The following is a 17367-nucleotide window of genomic DNA, read 5'->3' as shown; positions in this document are numbered from 1 at the left end:
CAGTTTTGTCTGACTCTTTGTGTCCCCATTTGGGGTTTTCTTCGCAGAAATACTGTAGCGGTTTGCTATTTCCTTCTCTAGCTCATTTTACAGATGAGGAACTGAAGTAAACTGGGTGAAGTGACTTGCCCAGGGTCACACAGCCAGTAAGTGTTTGAGACCAGTTTTGAATTCAGGAAGATAAGTCTTCCTGACTCCACGACTGGCACTTTATCCACTGCACCACCTAGCTATCCCTCCTGGCATGTAGTAGGTGCTTAACAAATGCTTGTTCCCTTGCCCCCTTTCCAACTAACCATCCTTTATAACAAAGAATAAAAAGGGGGAAAACCCCCAATTCAGCAAACTAATCAACATAACAGTGGAGTCTGACAGTATATATAATTTTCCATATCCACAGTCCCTACCTCTGCAAAAAAAAATGAAGTTATTGTAATTATGCAGTGTTTGTTTTCGGTTTTTGTTTTTTTTCCTTCTTCCATTTTTTTTTGTTCAGAAAGTGACTTTTCTAAGATCATGCAGCAAGTTAGTGGCTGGGCCAGGACTAGGCCTTAGCTTGCTTGACCCTCAGTCTAAGGCTTTTTATACTATATGTGAATAGGTGTCCAGGATGGGGAGGTCAGGAGGGAGGGGGTGATACAGGAAAAAGAGGGAAGAAAAGAAAGGAGGTAGAGGACCCTAGGTAGAGGAGGTAGGGAGATAGCTGAGAAAGGAGGCAAGAGAGGGGAGAAAGGAGATAGAGTGGGATTCTGAAATAGGGTAGGAGATAACGGGGTCAGAGCTGAGTGGGGGAGGTTGGAGAGGAAGTTGAGGTCATAAGATTCACAAGTCCTGCTGTATTTGTCATATATAAGTATATTCAGGAAGAGAACATGGGCTGGGGTAGACTATATAGTGACCCATGTGGTGAAGGAAGTGGCCAGAAGGGGGAGGGGAAAACTGAAGGAGGTGCTGTCTTTGTGGGAAGTTGACTCAGAGCTGGAGAAGAACCTCTGGGAGCTGGGGTGAGCACCTGGGGTTTGGGAGGGGAGGGGATGCTGTGGGGACTGTGCAGCTATCCCAGCTGGGGGTGGGGTGGGGAGTAGGCTGGACAGCTCCTCTCGTTCAGCGTGTGTATCACGAAGCCAAAAGTCCCTTCATCCCCAGACCCTTTCCTCACCCCTTCCTGACTGTGACCAGCCTTCCCCCAAATCCTATGCCTTGTGAACTCAAGTGGCAGTCCTAGCCCCATTTTCTTTCAACACAAGTTTCTAGATTGAGACAGAAATTTCCTTCTCTGGAAGCCTAGTGCCTGTAGAGAGAAAAAATACTGACCTTAAAGTCGGAAGACCTGGATTCTAGACTCTGAACCAATACTTCCTAGCTGTGTGAAACTGGACAGTCACAATCTTTCTGAGTCCTAGCTTCCTCTTCTCTAAAATGGCCCTACCAATCCTTGTATTGCTTGCCTTAGGGGGTTGTCATGAGGAAAATGCTTTATTGGCTGTCATCTTATTAAAAAAAACAAAAACCTCACTTTATATGGCCCATTTTAAGTTTAGCAAATTTTTGAATACTTTAAGGATCTGTGATTTCTTCTGTGTGGTGCCTTCTCTAGTTCCACAGATCTCAGTCCTTTGACAGCCTTTTGTAGGTGGTTCTCAAGAGAGCTGCTGTGGACCTCAAATTCATCACCCTGTGACTGACCAGGTGATGCTCAGCAGTTACTCAATCTACAAGCCTTTAGGAAGCCCTTACTATGTACCAGGTACTGGGCTAAGCACTGGGCATATGTAGATGGGCCAAGCCAGCCATGCAGTTCATCCCTGATCTACTCTGAGCCGGTGAGAGGTGAGGTAGCTTGCAGTATACCAGGATGAAGCATCAGGGGAGAGTTTTTAGCAGAGGGAGCTTTATGAAGAACTCTATAAACATGAACTATGATTGTTTCTGGTTAGTCTCAGAGCTAGTTCGTTTGTAGGCGCGGTTTAGCTCCCTGAAGAGATTCACTGGTGGAAGGTTGGCCACCCAACAATGACTTTTCAGGCAGACTATGTACTAAAAACTGAAACCATGAGCTGCAGAAGGAGTTTTCATGCCTGAGGAGTTAGAGGTTCTTGAAGTATTTATATTCCTGAGAGTAAGGAAAAATGTAGGCCTAGTCATAGTTAGGGCCCTGTTAAGGGAATGGTCAATGTAGTCACCATCATAGGCTAGACTTAACCTTGGAACATAGGGATTTTTGTGTGTGTGCCTCTTTTCACTTGTTCTCTATTGGTGTACTAATGGTAGTAACTATGCACTGGCTATAATTAGGGACTTACTGGGGAGATGGGGGCTCAAAGATGGTTCAGTGAGGAGATGGAAAGTCAAGGATAGAAGTATGGGCTGAGTGAGGAGATGGGGACTCAATATTGGAGGTGTGGGCTCAGTGAGGAGATGGGGGCTCAATAATGGAGGTGTGGGCTCAGTGAGGAGATGGGGCATCAAGGATGGAGACATTGGGTCAGTGAGGAGATGGGGCATCAAGGATGGAGACATTGGGTCAATGAGGAGATGGGGGCTCAAGGATGGAGACACTGGGTCAGTGAGTAGATGGGGTAGCTCATTGAGGGGATGGAAGCTTAATGACAGGATAGGAGCTCAGGGAAGGGATGGAGGCCCTGTAAAGGTATGGGGAACTTTCTGGAGGAGAAATTGGATCAGTGATGGAGATGAAAACTCAGTGAGATGTATGGGAACTTAGTGAAAAGATGGGGGCTCTGTAATAAGATAGGGGGAAATGAGTCATGAGTTTCTCCCCAGCATAGCCCTGGTGTCTTTGAGCATTGCTTAGTTAATTCCCAGGAAGAAGAGCAGGTGAGTTGGGGTTAGGGTTGGGGGAGACCCAGAAGAAAAGGAGAGGGGAGGGATGAAGAAGGAGACTCACTTTTTCATCCTGACCTTTCTTCACTGACCCACTGCCCAGATTCAGTGACTTCAGGTGCCTTTGCTGGGTGGCACAGAAAAGGTTAAGAACTTCTGTAACAAAGAAATGTTACATTCATATCCCCTCTGTACTACCTCTGTTGATTGTTTCCAATTTATCCTGTATATCACTTGTTTATACATTGTTATTTGCATGTTGTCTCCCCTGTGAGACTGTAAGCTCCTTGAGGGAAGGGACTGTTTTGCTAGTATCCCCAGTGCTTAGCTCTGTGCCAGACATATAGTTTATTGTTTGCTCATTTCAGTTGTGTCTGACTCTTCGTGACTCCATTTGGGGTTTTCTTGGCAATGATACTGGAGTGGTTTGCCATTTCCTTATCCAGCTTATTTTTACAGATGAAAAAACTGAGGCAAACAGGGTTAAGTGACTTGCCCAGGGTCACATAGCTAGTAAGTGTCTGAGGTCAGATTTGAACTCAGGAAGATGAGTCTTCCTTACTCCCATCCTGGCATTTTATCCACTCTACCACCTAACTGCCCCTCCTGGCATGTGGTAGGTACTTAATAAATGTTTATTGACTGACTGACCTCAGGCAGGAGTCTGATTTCTTGTCTGGGCCCAGGGTATGCTCTGAAGGTACTTGGCTGGGTTAGGGGCTAAACAGATAGTTTCCATGGGCATTAGCAGTTACTTTAAGGTTGGGGGGAGTGTGGGTTAATGTTGCAGTATTGAGACTGGGGTTCAGGACTCCTGAATTTTGGGAGTAACATGAGTTCCTCCTCCAGAAGCCCAGGAGCTAGGGAGGAAGGGGAGAATGAGGTCTGTAATGTTTCTCCTTGCCTCTTGCGCAGCACCGGTGAGGTGCCTCCCCCACTCTTAGATCAGATACACTAGGTGGGAAGCTGAGGAGCTGAGCCGGAAGCCTCCTATTTCTCCACTTCTCCCCACCCCAGAAATGGTTCCTTTTTGGTGAGATTCTGAGAGCCCTGCCTGCCCCTTTCTCTTGTCCCCACTAGCCCTGCTGAGCTTCACTTTCTCCATCACCCTCTTGGAACTTTCTTTGGTTCTCACCCCAGTCTTCCATTTTGGCCTCTTGGTGGGGATGCACCAGCCCCTTTAGAAGCATCCAAGCAGGGGCAGCTAGGTGGCACAGTGAATAGAACACTGGCCCTGAAGTCAGGAGGATCTGAGTTCAAATTCGGCCTCAGACCAAACACTTGACATTTACTAGCTGTGTGACCCTGGGCAAGTCACTTAACCCCAATTGCCTAAAAAAAAAAAAACAAAAAAAAAAACATTCAAGCAGCAGGTTTCTCCACTTCCCAGAATCCCTTAAGACAGGCCCCACATTCCAGGATAGAATTCTTTTTGTGGAGCCCCGATCCCAGCCCATTTGTCCTTCACCATCTCCCTTAAGGGACAACTGGAAGCAGGGCAGATGTTGCAGTAGGAAAGGTCAAGGTTACGCCTTGCTCTAGTGCCCAGGTATATGAGGGGCCGCCATGATGGTGGGTAGGTGTATGTGCCATACAGACAGGCTCCAGGAAGTTTACACAAGTACACTGTGTACGGTGTACCCTGGTACAGTGTAGACAGGCACACTGTGACCTAGCTAGGCACAACGCCAACATTGAAATATATACAGGTACAGTGTGGCATTGCTGAGGGTAGTGTGGACAGGTGGAGGATGGTGGGTGGCACTAGGTGCAATGCAGACAGGAGCAGCCTGGCTCCTGGAGCCTGGCAGTGAACACAGATGAAATGCAGGAAGTGGGAGCCCATTAAGGGATGGTGCATCTGGATTAACCTGTTTCCCTGAGCCTGGCTTGGGCAAAAGGAGGGGGAGAAAAGAGGCCTGCAGTGCTGAGCATCTCTCTGAGCCCCCAAGAACAGGTGCCTACAGGGAGACTCTGGCTTTCCATCCTGAGCCTGGGAACTCTTCCAAATGTGGGGCACTTCCCACAGTGATGAGGGTGAGGTATACAGTGAGCCCCGTGGATGGTAGCTGAGGTTCTAACATCTTGCATGGCGGCATGCTGAAGTAGAGACAATGTTGGACCTGGGTTTAAATAAAGACAGCTAGGTGATGAAGTAGACAGAGAGTTGGACCTGGACTCAGGAAGATCTGAGCTCAAATTCAATCTGACACTAACTGTGTGAGCCTGGGCAAGTCACTTAACCTCTGTTTTGCCTCAGTTGCCTCATCTGTCACAGGCAGATAATAACACCTACCTCCCTTACACGTAGAAAGTCTCAGCCACTTACTAACTTTGTGACCATAAGCTAGTCACTTAACTCTGTCTACCTCACTTTCCTCATCTGTAAAATGGAAATAATTACATCACTTACCTCCCAGATTTGTATTGAGAATCAAATGAGATAATTTTTGTAAAGTTCTTTGTAAAACTTGAGGTATCAAACAAATGCTATTATTATTATTGGCTAGGCATGGTGCTATAATAATTAGGCTATTATTTTTATTATTTCTTTGTATATCATGTAGTATTATGTTGTTCTGTATATTATTACATATAATATATTCATTATCCTGGATCTACCACTTACCAGCTGTATGACCCCAGGCAGATCTTTTCACTTTGCAGTCTCAATTTCCTCATCTATAAAATTGGAATATTAATAACAGATGTTTGAACAGCCATTTAAAGTTTGCAAAGCACTTTATGTATAATGTCTCATTTTAGACTCACGAAATGAACTATAGATATTATGGTTCCCATTTTACAGATGAGAACACCAAAGTTTAGAGCTTTGACCATGATCACACACTTGGCACATTTCAGAGGTGGAATTTGAATTCAAGTTGCCGGACAGGAGTAGCCATGGTAGAATATTAAGCTCAGGGGTCTTCAGAAAGTAGGGAGGAATTTCAGGCAAGACTGTGAGGGAGATATCTGTGGGCAGATGGGGGCCTTGGCCTGCCTCCTAACTCACAGCCAAGATGAAGCCGGCTTTTCTCACATACTTGGCTGGCCATGAATCAAGACAGAGACGTGCAGAAGGTGGGAATGAAGACCCCTCAAAAAGAAGGGAATGTGGAATAACCTGAGGAGGGTTCAAGGAAGAAGATGGTGAAAACCAGTCAGCTCAGGGACTGCTCAGAGTGAAGGCTCTGAACCTGCAAGGGGAGGAGGGTGGGCCAGAAAGCTGGGGCATGGGGTAGCCCTGGCGGGCAGGAGATCCAGGTTCGAATCCTGGCTTTGACCCCAGTCCCCAGTCAGCTGAATCACCTCAGACCAATCTTGGAGTTTAGTTTGAGGTGGTGTGATATTGCAGAAAAACAGTGAAAAGATCTGGTTTTGAACCCCAACATTACTCTGAGCCTTAGTTTTCTCATCTGTAAAATGAGCAACTACCAACTTCCCCATGAACACACATCCTCCTCCACCCCCAACATCTCCACCCCAGTGTCACTGTGAGGAAATCACTTTGTAAACCCTAAAGGACTTTAGAGATGGGAGCCCTTATTATCACTACGGAACCTGAGCTCAAGAGTACCCAGGGAGGAGGGAGATGGGATGGGCAATCTGTGCCCCAGAATCTTGGTGGACGCCCTTGTCTTGGGCCTCTCTGGAATCAACTGACCCTCTGACCAGTCCCATGATTCCCCAGGCCATTCTCACTCTGCATCTGAGCCTTGGCTTCCCCTCCTCCAATCACCCCCCTGTTGCAATGGGAGTTTCCGGGGGGAAGGATGCCTTGCTTAATTCACCACAAGGCCAAAGGTACTTTCTTAGCTTCAAGAAAAGGCTTTTTGGGAGTGGTGGGGTGCTAAGAGGGACCCTAGGATCTCTGCATCCCCCTCCTCCCCTACCGGAGCCATTCCCAAGGGGAGGGTAAGAAGGGGAGGAGGGGACAAGATAATCTCTAGTTAAATAATGACCCAGACACATACAATCTTATTGTGGCATAGTAAAAAAAGAACTGAATTTAGAGTCACAAGACTTGGGTTTGACCCCTCAATTCTGCTCCTTACTGCCCTGTGTAACCTTGGGCAAATCACTTCTGTCTAGGTCTCAGTCTCTGGTGAGATGAGGCGATTGGACTGGATGGTCTTTTAGGTATTGTGCAGCTTCTAGTTTTATTTGTTAACATCAAATTGTAGATTCTTGGGACTGGAAGGACCATAGATTCCTCCCCTTCCCCACCAATGTCTCCAATTCCTTCCTTTCCCCATGTCCCCTGCCCCCAGCTAGAACTGTCCCCCAAAGGGCCTGGGCCTTGGCTGGAGCTCTGGGGGGGGGAGCGGTCATTGTTCAACAGAATATGGGGAAGGCAAGGAGAGAGCCGTCCAAGACCAGAGCCGAGATCACCTCAAAACCAATTTTCCAGTGCCTAAGAATATGTGAGAATCTCTGTGTGTTTTCGTATATAGGACCACAGCTCGTTAGAACTGATTTATATGTGTGTGCAAGTGTGCATGTGTGTGCTAAGTGCTGTGAGAGGCTATGTGAGAGGTATTAGCTGGAAGGAAATGGAAGGCAGATGCCTCTCGGACTCCAGGAGTTCTGAATTCTAGTATAACAGGCAGAACTTCTCTCCCAAAGTCCCCCAAGAAAGGAATGAGAATGGCGCTGGTTTGGAGGGGTCAGAGTCTCGGAGCAGGAAACTGCAGGCTGTCCGTATCCGCCATCTCCTGTTTGTCTGCCCCTCAGGGATCTGGCCATTCCATTCAGACCGTGCTGTTATTCCACTGACCTCAGCGGCTCGGGACCTGAAGGTAAGTGTCTGTGTGAGTAAAGAGAGTGGAGGGGCGGAGGGCGGGGAGGATAAGGGGAGGAAGCAGAGGACAGGGCCTCAGGGGATGCATTTGGGGGGCTTCCCAGATGCTACCACCCCCTCCACACACACACACACACACACACACACACTCTCCAGCCCCCTGCCAGTGTCTCAAGCCCTCCCTGCAACCCCCTTCCTCTCACACAGACTATGGTTGCCTGGCAACCAATGAAGGAGGGGATAGAGAGTGGAAAAGAGCTAGTTTGACAGCCTAGAAGCAGGACAGACAGGGAACTGGCCTTGATCTTCCTACCCCCTGGGATTCTCCCTCCTCCTCCACTCTATGGGCCCCCTGCCCCCTACAAAGGCACACACACACACACACAGAGAAATGGAGATACACACACAGAGCTGAGAAGACCCACAGGCGAAGAAACAAAGATATGGAAACACAGAATGGCAGGGCTGGAAGGGACCTCATCCAAATGTTCTCCTTTGGCAGAGGGGAAAACCTGAGGTCCAGACAAGGGAAGCAACTTGTCCGAGGTTACACAGCAAGCTAGCAGCAGAGAACGGATTAGAGCCTGGGTCTCCCCGGTCCTGGCTTCTCTTCACCGCGCTCTAATACCCCAAGACTCTCACACAGAGGGAGACACGCTCAAATCTCCCAAAGGTCTTAGTGCTGTTATTATTATCTTCCCACTACCAGAGGATTTTCGATCCAGAACTAGGAGGGATCTCAGAGACCATTTAGACCTACCCCCTCCCCATTTAACAGAGGAGAAAACTGAGGCACATCTTCCTCTCCTGCCAGAGCTTTTTCAGGAAGATCTAGTGGTCTGGGATTGTTATCCAGAGCTGAGCCCAGCTAAGCTTAGAGAGGTCACCAAGGGCCGTGCAACTCCCAGGCCATGTGCTGAGCCTGAAAGGCAATGCTTCAGAGGAAGGGTGGATGAGTGAGCCAGCACCGAAGAGATCCATCTCCGAGTGTCTTAGTGATTGTTATTATTATTATTGTTGTTGCTCACTGAAGTCTTCCTCAGATGCCTTGCCAGGGTGTGGTGGTCACCCTGAGGTCTTGGAGGCAGTGAGGAGAGAACACAGGCTCTGGCCGGGCCTGCCCAGCTGGAAGTACTTAGGTTAGGAGCCCTGGAAAAGACCATGTCTGGGGACCAGCCCAGCCAAGTTTGGAGAGGGTCATCACAGGAAAGGCTGACCACTGGGGATGGAACTTTTTCAATTGCTGCAATTTATTAAATACTGGCTCCAGATTCCAGGGTTAGGAATCTGCAAGGGGGAGAGAGTAACTATACCAAAGGAATCATGTGCCCTTGGAGTTTGGGCAGCTAGGCAGCACAGTGCAGTGCAGTGAATTTGGAGGCAGAAAGCCCTGAGTTCAAATCCCACCTCAGACCTTTACCAGCTGCATAACCCTGGGTAAGGAAGTTACTTCACCTTTGTCAGTTTCCTCAAGTGTAAAATAAGGATAATAATGAAGCTTTACTAAGTCTTGGGGATTTAAAGAAAGGCCAAACACATTCCCAAGGAGCCCCCTTTCTAATGCAAAGAACATTGTCCATGTATTTGCCTTGATAAACAGTGTAGATGGGAGACCTACCTCCCAGCGCTGTTGTGAGGATTCAATGAGATCATAATATAATGATAATAATAATAACTAACATTTATATAGCTCCTCCTACTTGCCAGCCACTGTGCTAAGCACTTTACAATTATTATCTTATTTGATCCTCCTAATAACCTTGGGATGTAGGTACTGTTATTATCCCCATTTAACTGATGAGGAAACTGAGACAAACTGGTTAAGTGACTTTCTCAGGGTCACATGTCTAGTCGGTATCCAAGGCCACATTTGAACTCCCATCTTCCGGACTCCAGGCTCAGTGCTCTATCTACTATGTCATCTAGTTGACCATATAATATATGCAAAACTCTTTGTAAACTGTAATGTACCATGTAAATAGTAGTGATTATTATTAAGGAAGCTGTTACTATTATTAGTCCAGACTCATGATTTTATCATCATGGGAAAATCCCAATGTGGAAACTCCTTCTACTTATCTGTAACTTATAGTCTTGGAGAGTTGACTGGGCACATTGAGAGGTTAAGTGACTTGTCCAGGGTCACACAGTTAGTATGAGTTAGAGGCAGGGCTTTTACCCAAATCTTCCTGACTTCAAAGCTGCCCCATGTTCAAATTCATATGAATATATCCTGGTTCCCAGGGGGGTCTTTGTGTATTTGTCAATAATAGTCATTATTATTCCCTCCATTAATTTTTTTTCCTATTTATCCTAAATATGACCATGGCCAGTTGTCTTAACTTTTGTCTTGCCACTGGACTCCAGTGACTCTGAAGGAAAGACTGAGGCTGACTTTGCACAGTTCTGCCTCACTTAAATCCAATTCACGTGCAAGTCAAGACATCACCTTGTGATATCATTGGTCCTCTTTGAGAACGAAGGACAAACAACAATCCTGTATATAGCTTACTTTGTATATGTTTGCTTGCCTGTTGTCTGTTCCCTCTCCCCACTAGAATGTAAGCTCCTCAAGGGCAGGGATTGTCTTTTGCCTCTTTTTGTACCCCCAGAGCTTAGCACAGTATCTGGCACATAGTAGGCGCTTAATAAATATTTGTTGAATTGAATTGAAAATTATTATAATTAGATCTGTGTAATATTAAAACAGATAACATGACACATGTATGTCTGTATGTGTAATTAGTATTGGATAGCTGTGATTTCACTGGTGTGGGGGACTTCTAGAGGAGGAAATTCCCTCCACCAATGCAGATCAGTACTTTCTTTACTATTTACAGTCTTAGAGAGTTACCTATAGAACTGAGAGGTAGGATGACTTGTTTAGGGTCACATAACCAGTCAGTATATGTTTCAGAGACAGGATTCGAACCCAGCTCTCCCTGGCTTCCCATTATGCCAGGGTACCTCTTAATAATTATATTCACAAATAAATTATTATTTAAAGCAGTGTGGTGGAGTGGATAGGGAGTTAGCCTTTTAGTAATGAAGACCTGGGTTCTGCCTAGTCCCACTTCTGATACATACTGACTGTGTGTTCCTGGGCAAGTCACTCTACTCTCCTAGTACCCCAAGCCACTCTCTAAGGGTGAATTATTATAATAATGATTATTATCATCATCATTATTTTTATAGATAGAAACAAATATGATGACCCACTGGGAGTCAGGCCACCGAGGCAGAATTCTGTCTCTTGTACATTGGAGAGGGCTCCTAGTCCTGGCCTCATTACACATACAGCTAGCCCAGGGAGCTTCTGCAGGTGTAGGGGATGCACAAGGAGACAGGGTCCCCAGTAGGCAAGTGTCTCCCTCTCTCTCATCCTGCCTCTCCACCCTCCACAGGCGCCCACAATGGGCTGTGTGCCCTGTAAGGAAAAGGCAGGATCAGACACCAAGCTTGAGGCCTTCAATGAGGACAATACTAGAGGAAATCAAGGCCATGGGAACCGCTATAGTCCTGAGCCCACCAGGGTTATCTCCCCTTCCCCCTCCCACAATCCCAACTTCAATAATTTCTCCCAACAACCAGTCAGCATGCCAGCCTACCTGAATTCTATTTCCTCAAAACCTGGAGGTATCGCAGGTCAGTGCTTGTGGGGTTAGGGAGGGCAGGAGGTACCAGTGGGGAGGTAGGGTCAGCCACAAAACCCTAGAAACCTCATATTTAGGTGCCGAACATCACCTGGTATTAAAGTCAACTCAGACCTCCTCCCCTGACCTGGATTCCCATGGGCAGAGCCTATGGTTTGGGGTGAGACCCAGAGGTAGAGGGAGATAAGGTACTTTCCTGTGACCTAAGGAAGGAAACATGGCTCCTGCCTTCAGGAAGCCCTCCTTCTGAAAATAGAAAGCCAGCCTCACACCCCACCCCCATGCCTGCCCCTTCTAAAAAGGGAGGCATGATCCTGGCTTCAGAGAACCTATAATGTGAGGGGAAAAATCTGGGAGTCTCTGATCTAAGAGGAGACTGGACTAGACAGTATGCTAGAGCAAAAGGATGGAGCGGGGAGGGGCCCTGCTAGTACTGAGGGTCACCACTATGGAAGGAGTAGTGCTAGGGGTGGGGGAGGTTGTTCATCGATCATCAGGAAAGGCTTCCTGAGAGACCACAGGGCACAGGGCCTGGTAGAGAGGAGGGAAGATGTCCAAGCAGGAGAGACAGAAAGGAGAACAGGCTTGCCTAGCTGGAATAAGGAATGAGAACTAAAGAATTTGGGGGCTGAAAAAATAAGGAGAGAGGGGCAGGTGAGGGCAGGTGGCTAAGGAGTGGAGGCTTGGGGGAATCTTTGAGTTCATGAGCAGAAGGAGCAAACTGCTGTATGCCTGGTATGGTCACGGAGGCCTGGCCACACTTAGCCAGCTGCCCCCTCTCCCTGCAGGGGCTGGAGTAACTCTTTTCATTGCCCTTTATGGATATGACGCCAGGACTGAGGATGACCTCACCTTCACAAAAGGAGAAAAATTCCACATCCTCAACAACACGTGAGTCACCTGTGGGCCCTGGCTTTGCTGGGGAGAGAGAGATTCCCCCAACACCCATGATTATTATCTTAGGAAGAGCGGGGCAGGGGTGGGAGGACTCGAGGACCCCAGCTGGTTGGACACGCAAACTATCATTCAGCATCCCCTGAGGGTTCCCATTTCAGGAGGATGCTGCCAGGCTGGTGCCCCACTTCTCTTGCCTGGAGAGCCAGCAGAGTGAGACAGCTGCTCATCCCGCCCTTCCATCTGTCCTTGCAGGGAGGGCGACTGGTGGGAGGCCAGATCCCTGAGCTCTGGACGTACCGGATACATCCCCAGCAACTATGTGGCTCCGGTGAACTCCATCCAGGCCGAAGAGTGAGTCAGGGTCAGGGCTGCAGTGCTCTGACTTTAATCCGGGCCCTCAAGATGAGACAAGAGGGACCAGGGAGTCTCTGCTCTCTGGGACTTCCCAGCTTCCTTGTCCTTCCTCATCGCCCTGGGTGGAATAGAGGGAGGAGGCACCTGTGCTTAGGAGAACAGAGATGGCATATTGTCACTGCACCCAAGAAACTTTCCATCTAGTTGGGGAGATGAGACACATTTTTAAAAATGACATCTAAAATCCCTATGGACTCAGGTCCTTCCCAGCTCTGACATTCTGTTCTCCACCTTTCTCTGCACTCCCAGCTCTGACATTCTGTGTTCTAAGGGCCATACCAGTTCTGACATTCTGTGTTCTAAAGTCCATACCAGTTCTGACATTCTGTGTTCTAAGGGCCATACCAGTTCTGACATTCTATGTTCTAAGGGCCCTCCCAGCTCTGACATTCTATGATAATGAACAATACTAACTAACATATGATTGGGTCATATGCAGTCCCTACATACAGACAGTAAGTGATGTTACAATTCAGAAGGAGAGATTTTGTTGCATGGGAGTGGAGAGAAGGCTGGCAATGGGGGAAGGAGGCCAGGCAAAGCTTCACAGAAAATGTGGCACATGAGCTGAATCCTAAACCTGAAGGGTTTAGATAGTTGGAGGAAAACATTCTGGATGGGGAAGGCAGGGAAGGGAAGCATCTCAAACGATCGGGGGGTGGTGAGTAATCTGTTTTGTCTGGGGCACTGGGTATGTCAGGCGGGGAGCGTGGCTGCAAAGGCAAGGGCAGACCAGACTGGGGAGGGCCTCGAAGGGTGGAGTATATGCCTCAGTCAGTAAGGAGCCATTGAAGGTGTCTGAGCAGCGAGTGATGCTGTCAGAGCTGTATATGAAGAAAATCACTGAGACATCCTGTTCTGCCTGATGGATTCAAGGGGAGAAAGACTGAAGGTACTTAAGAAGCTATTACTGCAGACTAGGCAAGAGATGATGAGAGCATGAACGACAATGGTCACCGTGGGAACAGAGAAGACAAGAGGGGATAGACTGGAGAAGCTTACCAAAGAAGATTCAGCAGGGCCTGGTGCTGTCATAGGACCAAGCGGATCGATAAACATTTATTAAGCACCTTCTATGTGCCAGGGTGGGCAGCTGGCTGGTGCAGTGGATAGAGCACCAGACCTGGAGTCAGGAAGACTCATCTTCCTGAGTTCAAATCTGGCCTCAGACACTGACTAACTGTGTGACGCTGGGCAAGTCACTTCCCCCTTTTTGCCTCAGTTTCCTCCTCTGTAAAATGAGCTGGAGAAGAAAATGGCAAACCATTCCGGTATTTTCACCAAGAAAACCTCAAGCAGGGTCACAAAGAATCAGACACAACTGAAGCGACTGAAAAACAACATTATGTGCCAGGCACTGTGCTAAGTACTGGAGATACAAAAAGAAGCAAAAGATAGCTCCTGCCCTCAAGGAGCTTACAATCTAATTGGAAGGAAAGGGTGAAATATAGATATCTTAGATAGGCTGAGGTTTTGAGGCTGGGGAACTTGGGAGGTGGGGAGAACATTGGTAGAACAGGAATATTGGGAGGGAGAGCAATTATTAGACAGAAGGTGAGAAGTTAAGTTTTGGACATGCTGAGTCTGATGGAACAATGGGGATGGCCAGTGGGAACTTTCAGCAAGCCTGTGGAGATGTGGGGATTCAGAAAGGGAATCATCTACACAGAGGGCATAGCTGGAGTCATGGAATTGGCACCATAGTATCTTGTTGGTGGGAGAAACCCCTTCATCCCTTCTCTGTTCCATCCAAACTGACCCTCTGGCTGTTCCATTTCCCACCTTGATATAATGCACTCTGCCTCCAACTATTAGAATCGCTAGCTCCATTCAAAGCATAGGTCAGGTTGTGCTTCCTACACAGGTCTTTTCCTAATCCCCTTCCCACCTCCCTACCTCCCCAGTTAAGAGTACTCTCTCCCTTTTGCAATTATTTTGAATATACTTTATACTCACTTGTGTACATGTTGCATCAACCTCCCTGCCCCTGCCCCAGAAGATTGGAGGGGAGGGGTGGTGGACTGTAAACTCAATGAGAGAGAACTGTCTGGCAAAAAAGCTAATGGGACCTCAGGCTGCATTAAGGGAGTGTCCAGCAGGAAAGAGGTCCAAGGCTGCTGGCTTTGGTCTCAGTCAGGAGAGTTTTATTCTGTTTTGCTCTGGAATCCATATTTTAGGAAGGACCTTGACAAGCTGGAGAAGAGAGAGTGTAACCCAGCTCTTAGGGATGGGGGAGACGTGGCTGTAGGCACTTCCTGTCTGATGGAGGAGATGGTACAGAAATAAATTTAAAACAGCAGTGTCTTGAGAGTGTCAAGGGATGAACGAATGAATGAACAAATGAAAAAGCATTTATGAAGTGTTTATTATATGCCAAGATCTATGCTAAGCACTGGAGATACAAATAGAAAAATCTAGTACCAGTTGCACCTGGGTCCTTCTGGGAGTCTGTAATGCTGTAACTGATAAATCTGTCAGAACCCAGTTCTCAATCCTAGGTCCTTACAATTCGGTGATTGAGTACGTGGTAGCCTTGAAGGCAGTGACTGCTCCAGGGTATACCATCCCTCCTGGGACCTTCCTCACCTGGTCCTCTGTGGGCCTCCCCTTCCTCCCCAGGTGGTACTTTGGGAAGATAGGTCGGAAGGATGCTGAAAGGCAGCTGCTGAGCCCCAACAACCCTCGAGGAACCTTCCTTATCCGGGAAAGCGAGACCACCCAAGGTGGGAGGTGTGGGGAGGGGTTGGGGCTTGGTGGAAGGGATGGGACCAAACATCTGGGAACCCCCATCACTACTTGGCTGTCTCTCTGATGGGGGGCATAAGGTAAGTACTTAGCACCCTCTCTCTCCTCTGCCCTGTCCTCACCCCTCTAGGGGCCTATTCTCTGTCTATCCGCGACTGGGATGAGAATAAGGGGGACCATGTAAAACATTACAAGATCCGTAAACTGGACAATGGAGGGTATTACATCACCACACGGGTCCAGTTTGACTCTGTCCAGCAGTTGGTGCAGCACTACACTGGTGAGTGAGGTGTGGTTATGGGATGGAGTTCAGAGAGGGTCCAGCAGGACTAGGAGTACTGGAAGGAGGTTGGGGAAGAGGGACCCCCACCCATCCAGAGAGACCCGCAAAGCTCTGACCAATTTAGGATTTCTCCATCTAGAACTTTTTTTTGGAGGGGGGGTGGAAGGGGATCTAAACCTCTGATCTAATATATATAGAGAACTCCTAGTGTGGGACTACCTCCACCAATGCAGATTAGCAGTTTATGGTCTTAGGGAGTTTTCTCAGTTGTTGAAAGGGTCATTGATTTGTCCAGGGTCACACAATCAGTGTGAGTCAGAGGTCTTTTTACTGTAACGCTGTCCCCCATTCTCTTATACCACCTGGCCTATAGCCTTGCATACAGTAGGTACTTAATCAATGGCTACTGAGTGAATGAAAGAATGCTAACTGCCCTAGTTTCCCAGCTAGGAGGGAGGCCCAGAAGCATGGGTTGCCAACATATTCCTTCTCCCTACTATGGTCCTTCAGAATTCAATGACGGGCTATGCTACCTACTCACGAAGCCTTGTGCCATCATGAAACCAGGAACCCTAGGCTTGGGTAAAGATGCCTGGGAGATCAGCAGAGACTCCATCATCCTGGACCGAAAGCTGGGCATGGGCTGCTTTGGGGACGTCTGGATGGGTATGAAGGAAACATGGAAAACTCTAAGGTCCTCAGGGGAGGTGGGGACCACTTGCGGAGGGTTGTTCTGGGTGTGGGGAGTGAGTGGGGGGAGAGGTGGGGAGTGAGCAAGAGAAGATATTTAGTTGGAACCCGGGATTGGGAAGTGTTTAGAATAATAGAATGTGAGAGCTGAGAGAGACCTTAGAATATAGAATACATAGTGCTCAGCACATAGAACACAGAAAGTCAGAGTTGGAAAGGAACAGAACAGAAAATGTCAGATCTGGGAGGGACCTTAGAACACAGAATGTTAGGGCTAGAAGGGACTTTAAAATATAACATGTCAGAATTGGGAGGGACTTAGAACACAGAATGTCAAAGCTGGAGGGGTCCTCAATACATAGAACATGGAAAGTCAGAGCCAGAAAAGACTTTAGAACAGAGAATGTCAGAGCTGGAAAGGATGTTAGGACTTAAGATGTCAGAATTTAGAAGGACCATAATATATCAAATGTCAGATCTGAGAGGGACCTTAGAGCATACAATGTCAGAGCTGGAAGGAACCTTAGAATACAGAGTACATATTACTCAGAACATAGAACACAGAAAGTCAGAGTGGAAAAGGACTTTAGAACAGAAAATGTCAGGTCTGGGAGGGCCCCTAGAACACAGAATATTAGGGCTAGAAGGAACTTTAAAATATAACGTCAGAATTGGGAGGAACTTAGAACATAAAATGTCAAAGCTGGAGCAATCTTCAATACATAGAACATGGAAAGTCAGAGCCAGAAAAGACTTTAGAACAGAGAATGTCAGAGCTAGAAAGGATGTTAGGACATAAAATTTAGAGGGACCATAATATATAAAATTTCAGATCTGAGAGGGACCTTAGAACACAGAATGTCAGAGCTGGGGGGAGGGATATTAGGGCACAGAATGTCAGAGCTGGAGGGCTCTTAGAACACAGAATGTCAGAGCTGGGGGGCTCTTAGAACACAGAATGTCAGAGCTGGGGGGCCCTAAGAACACAGAATGTCAGAGCTGGGAGGGCCCTTAGAACACAGAATGTCAGAGCTGGG

The 17367-nt window shown here is 47.6% G+C and overlaps 1 protein-coding gene across 5 annotated transcripts in view; it reads left to right on the top strand.

Moving 5' to 3' along the window:
* FGR (FGR proto-oncogene, Src family tyrosine kinase) overlaps nt 1–17367 on the top strand; it is a 22383-nt gene that overhangs the window by 977 nt on the left and 4039 nt on the right. Inside the window, exons 1-9 of one of the 5 annotated variants that reach the window (XM_027864861.1) lie at nt 987–1004; nt 7582–7646; nt 8151–8321; nt 11053–11293; nt 12090–12192; nt 12451–12549; nt 15232–15335; nt 15488–15637; nt 16151–16306. In XM_027864861.1, coding sequence (XP_027720662.1) covers nt 11062–11293; nt 12090–12192; nt 12451–12549; nt 15232–15335; nt 15488–15637; nt 16151–16306 — 844 coding nt within the window. In that variant the 5' untranslated portion in view covers nt 987–1004; nt 7582–7646; nt 8151–8321; nt 11053–11061. Of the gene's footprint in view, nt 1–986; nt 1005–6464; nt 6652–7581; nt 7647–8150; nt 8322–11052; nt 11294–12089; nt 12193–12450; nt 12550–15231; nt 15336–15487; nt 15638–16150; nt 16307–17367 lie in introns of those variants that run through there. The other 4 variants (XM_027864859.1, XM_027864857.1, XM_027864856.1 and 1 more) reach the window with 4 other exon arrangements.

The sequence above is a fragment of the Vombatus ursinus genome, unplaced genomic scaffold (genome assembly GCF_900497805.2).
Source record: "Vombatus ursinus unplaced genomic scaffold, bare-nosed wombat genome assembly UNPS02014777.1, whole genome shotgun sequence".
Classification (NCBI taxonomy): Eukaryota; Metazoa; Chordata; class Mammalia; order Diprotodontia; family Vombatidae; genus Vombatus; species Vombatus ursinus.
This window is presented reverse-complemented; position numbering and strand designations above follow the sequence as displayed.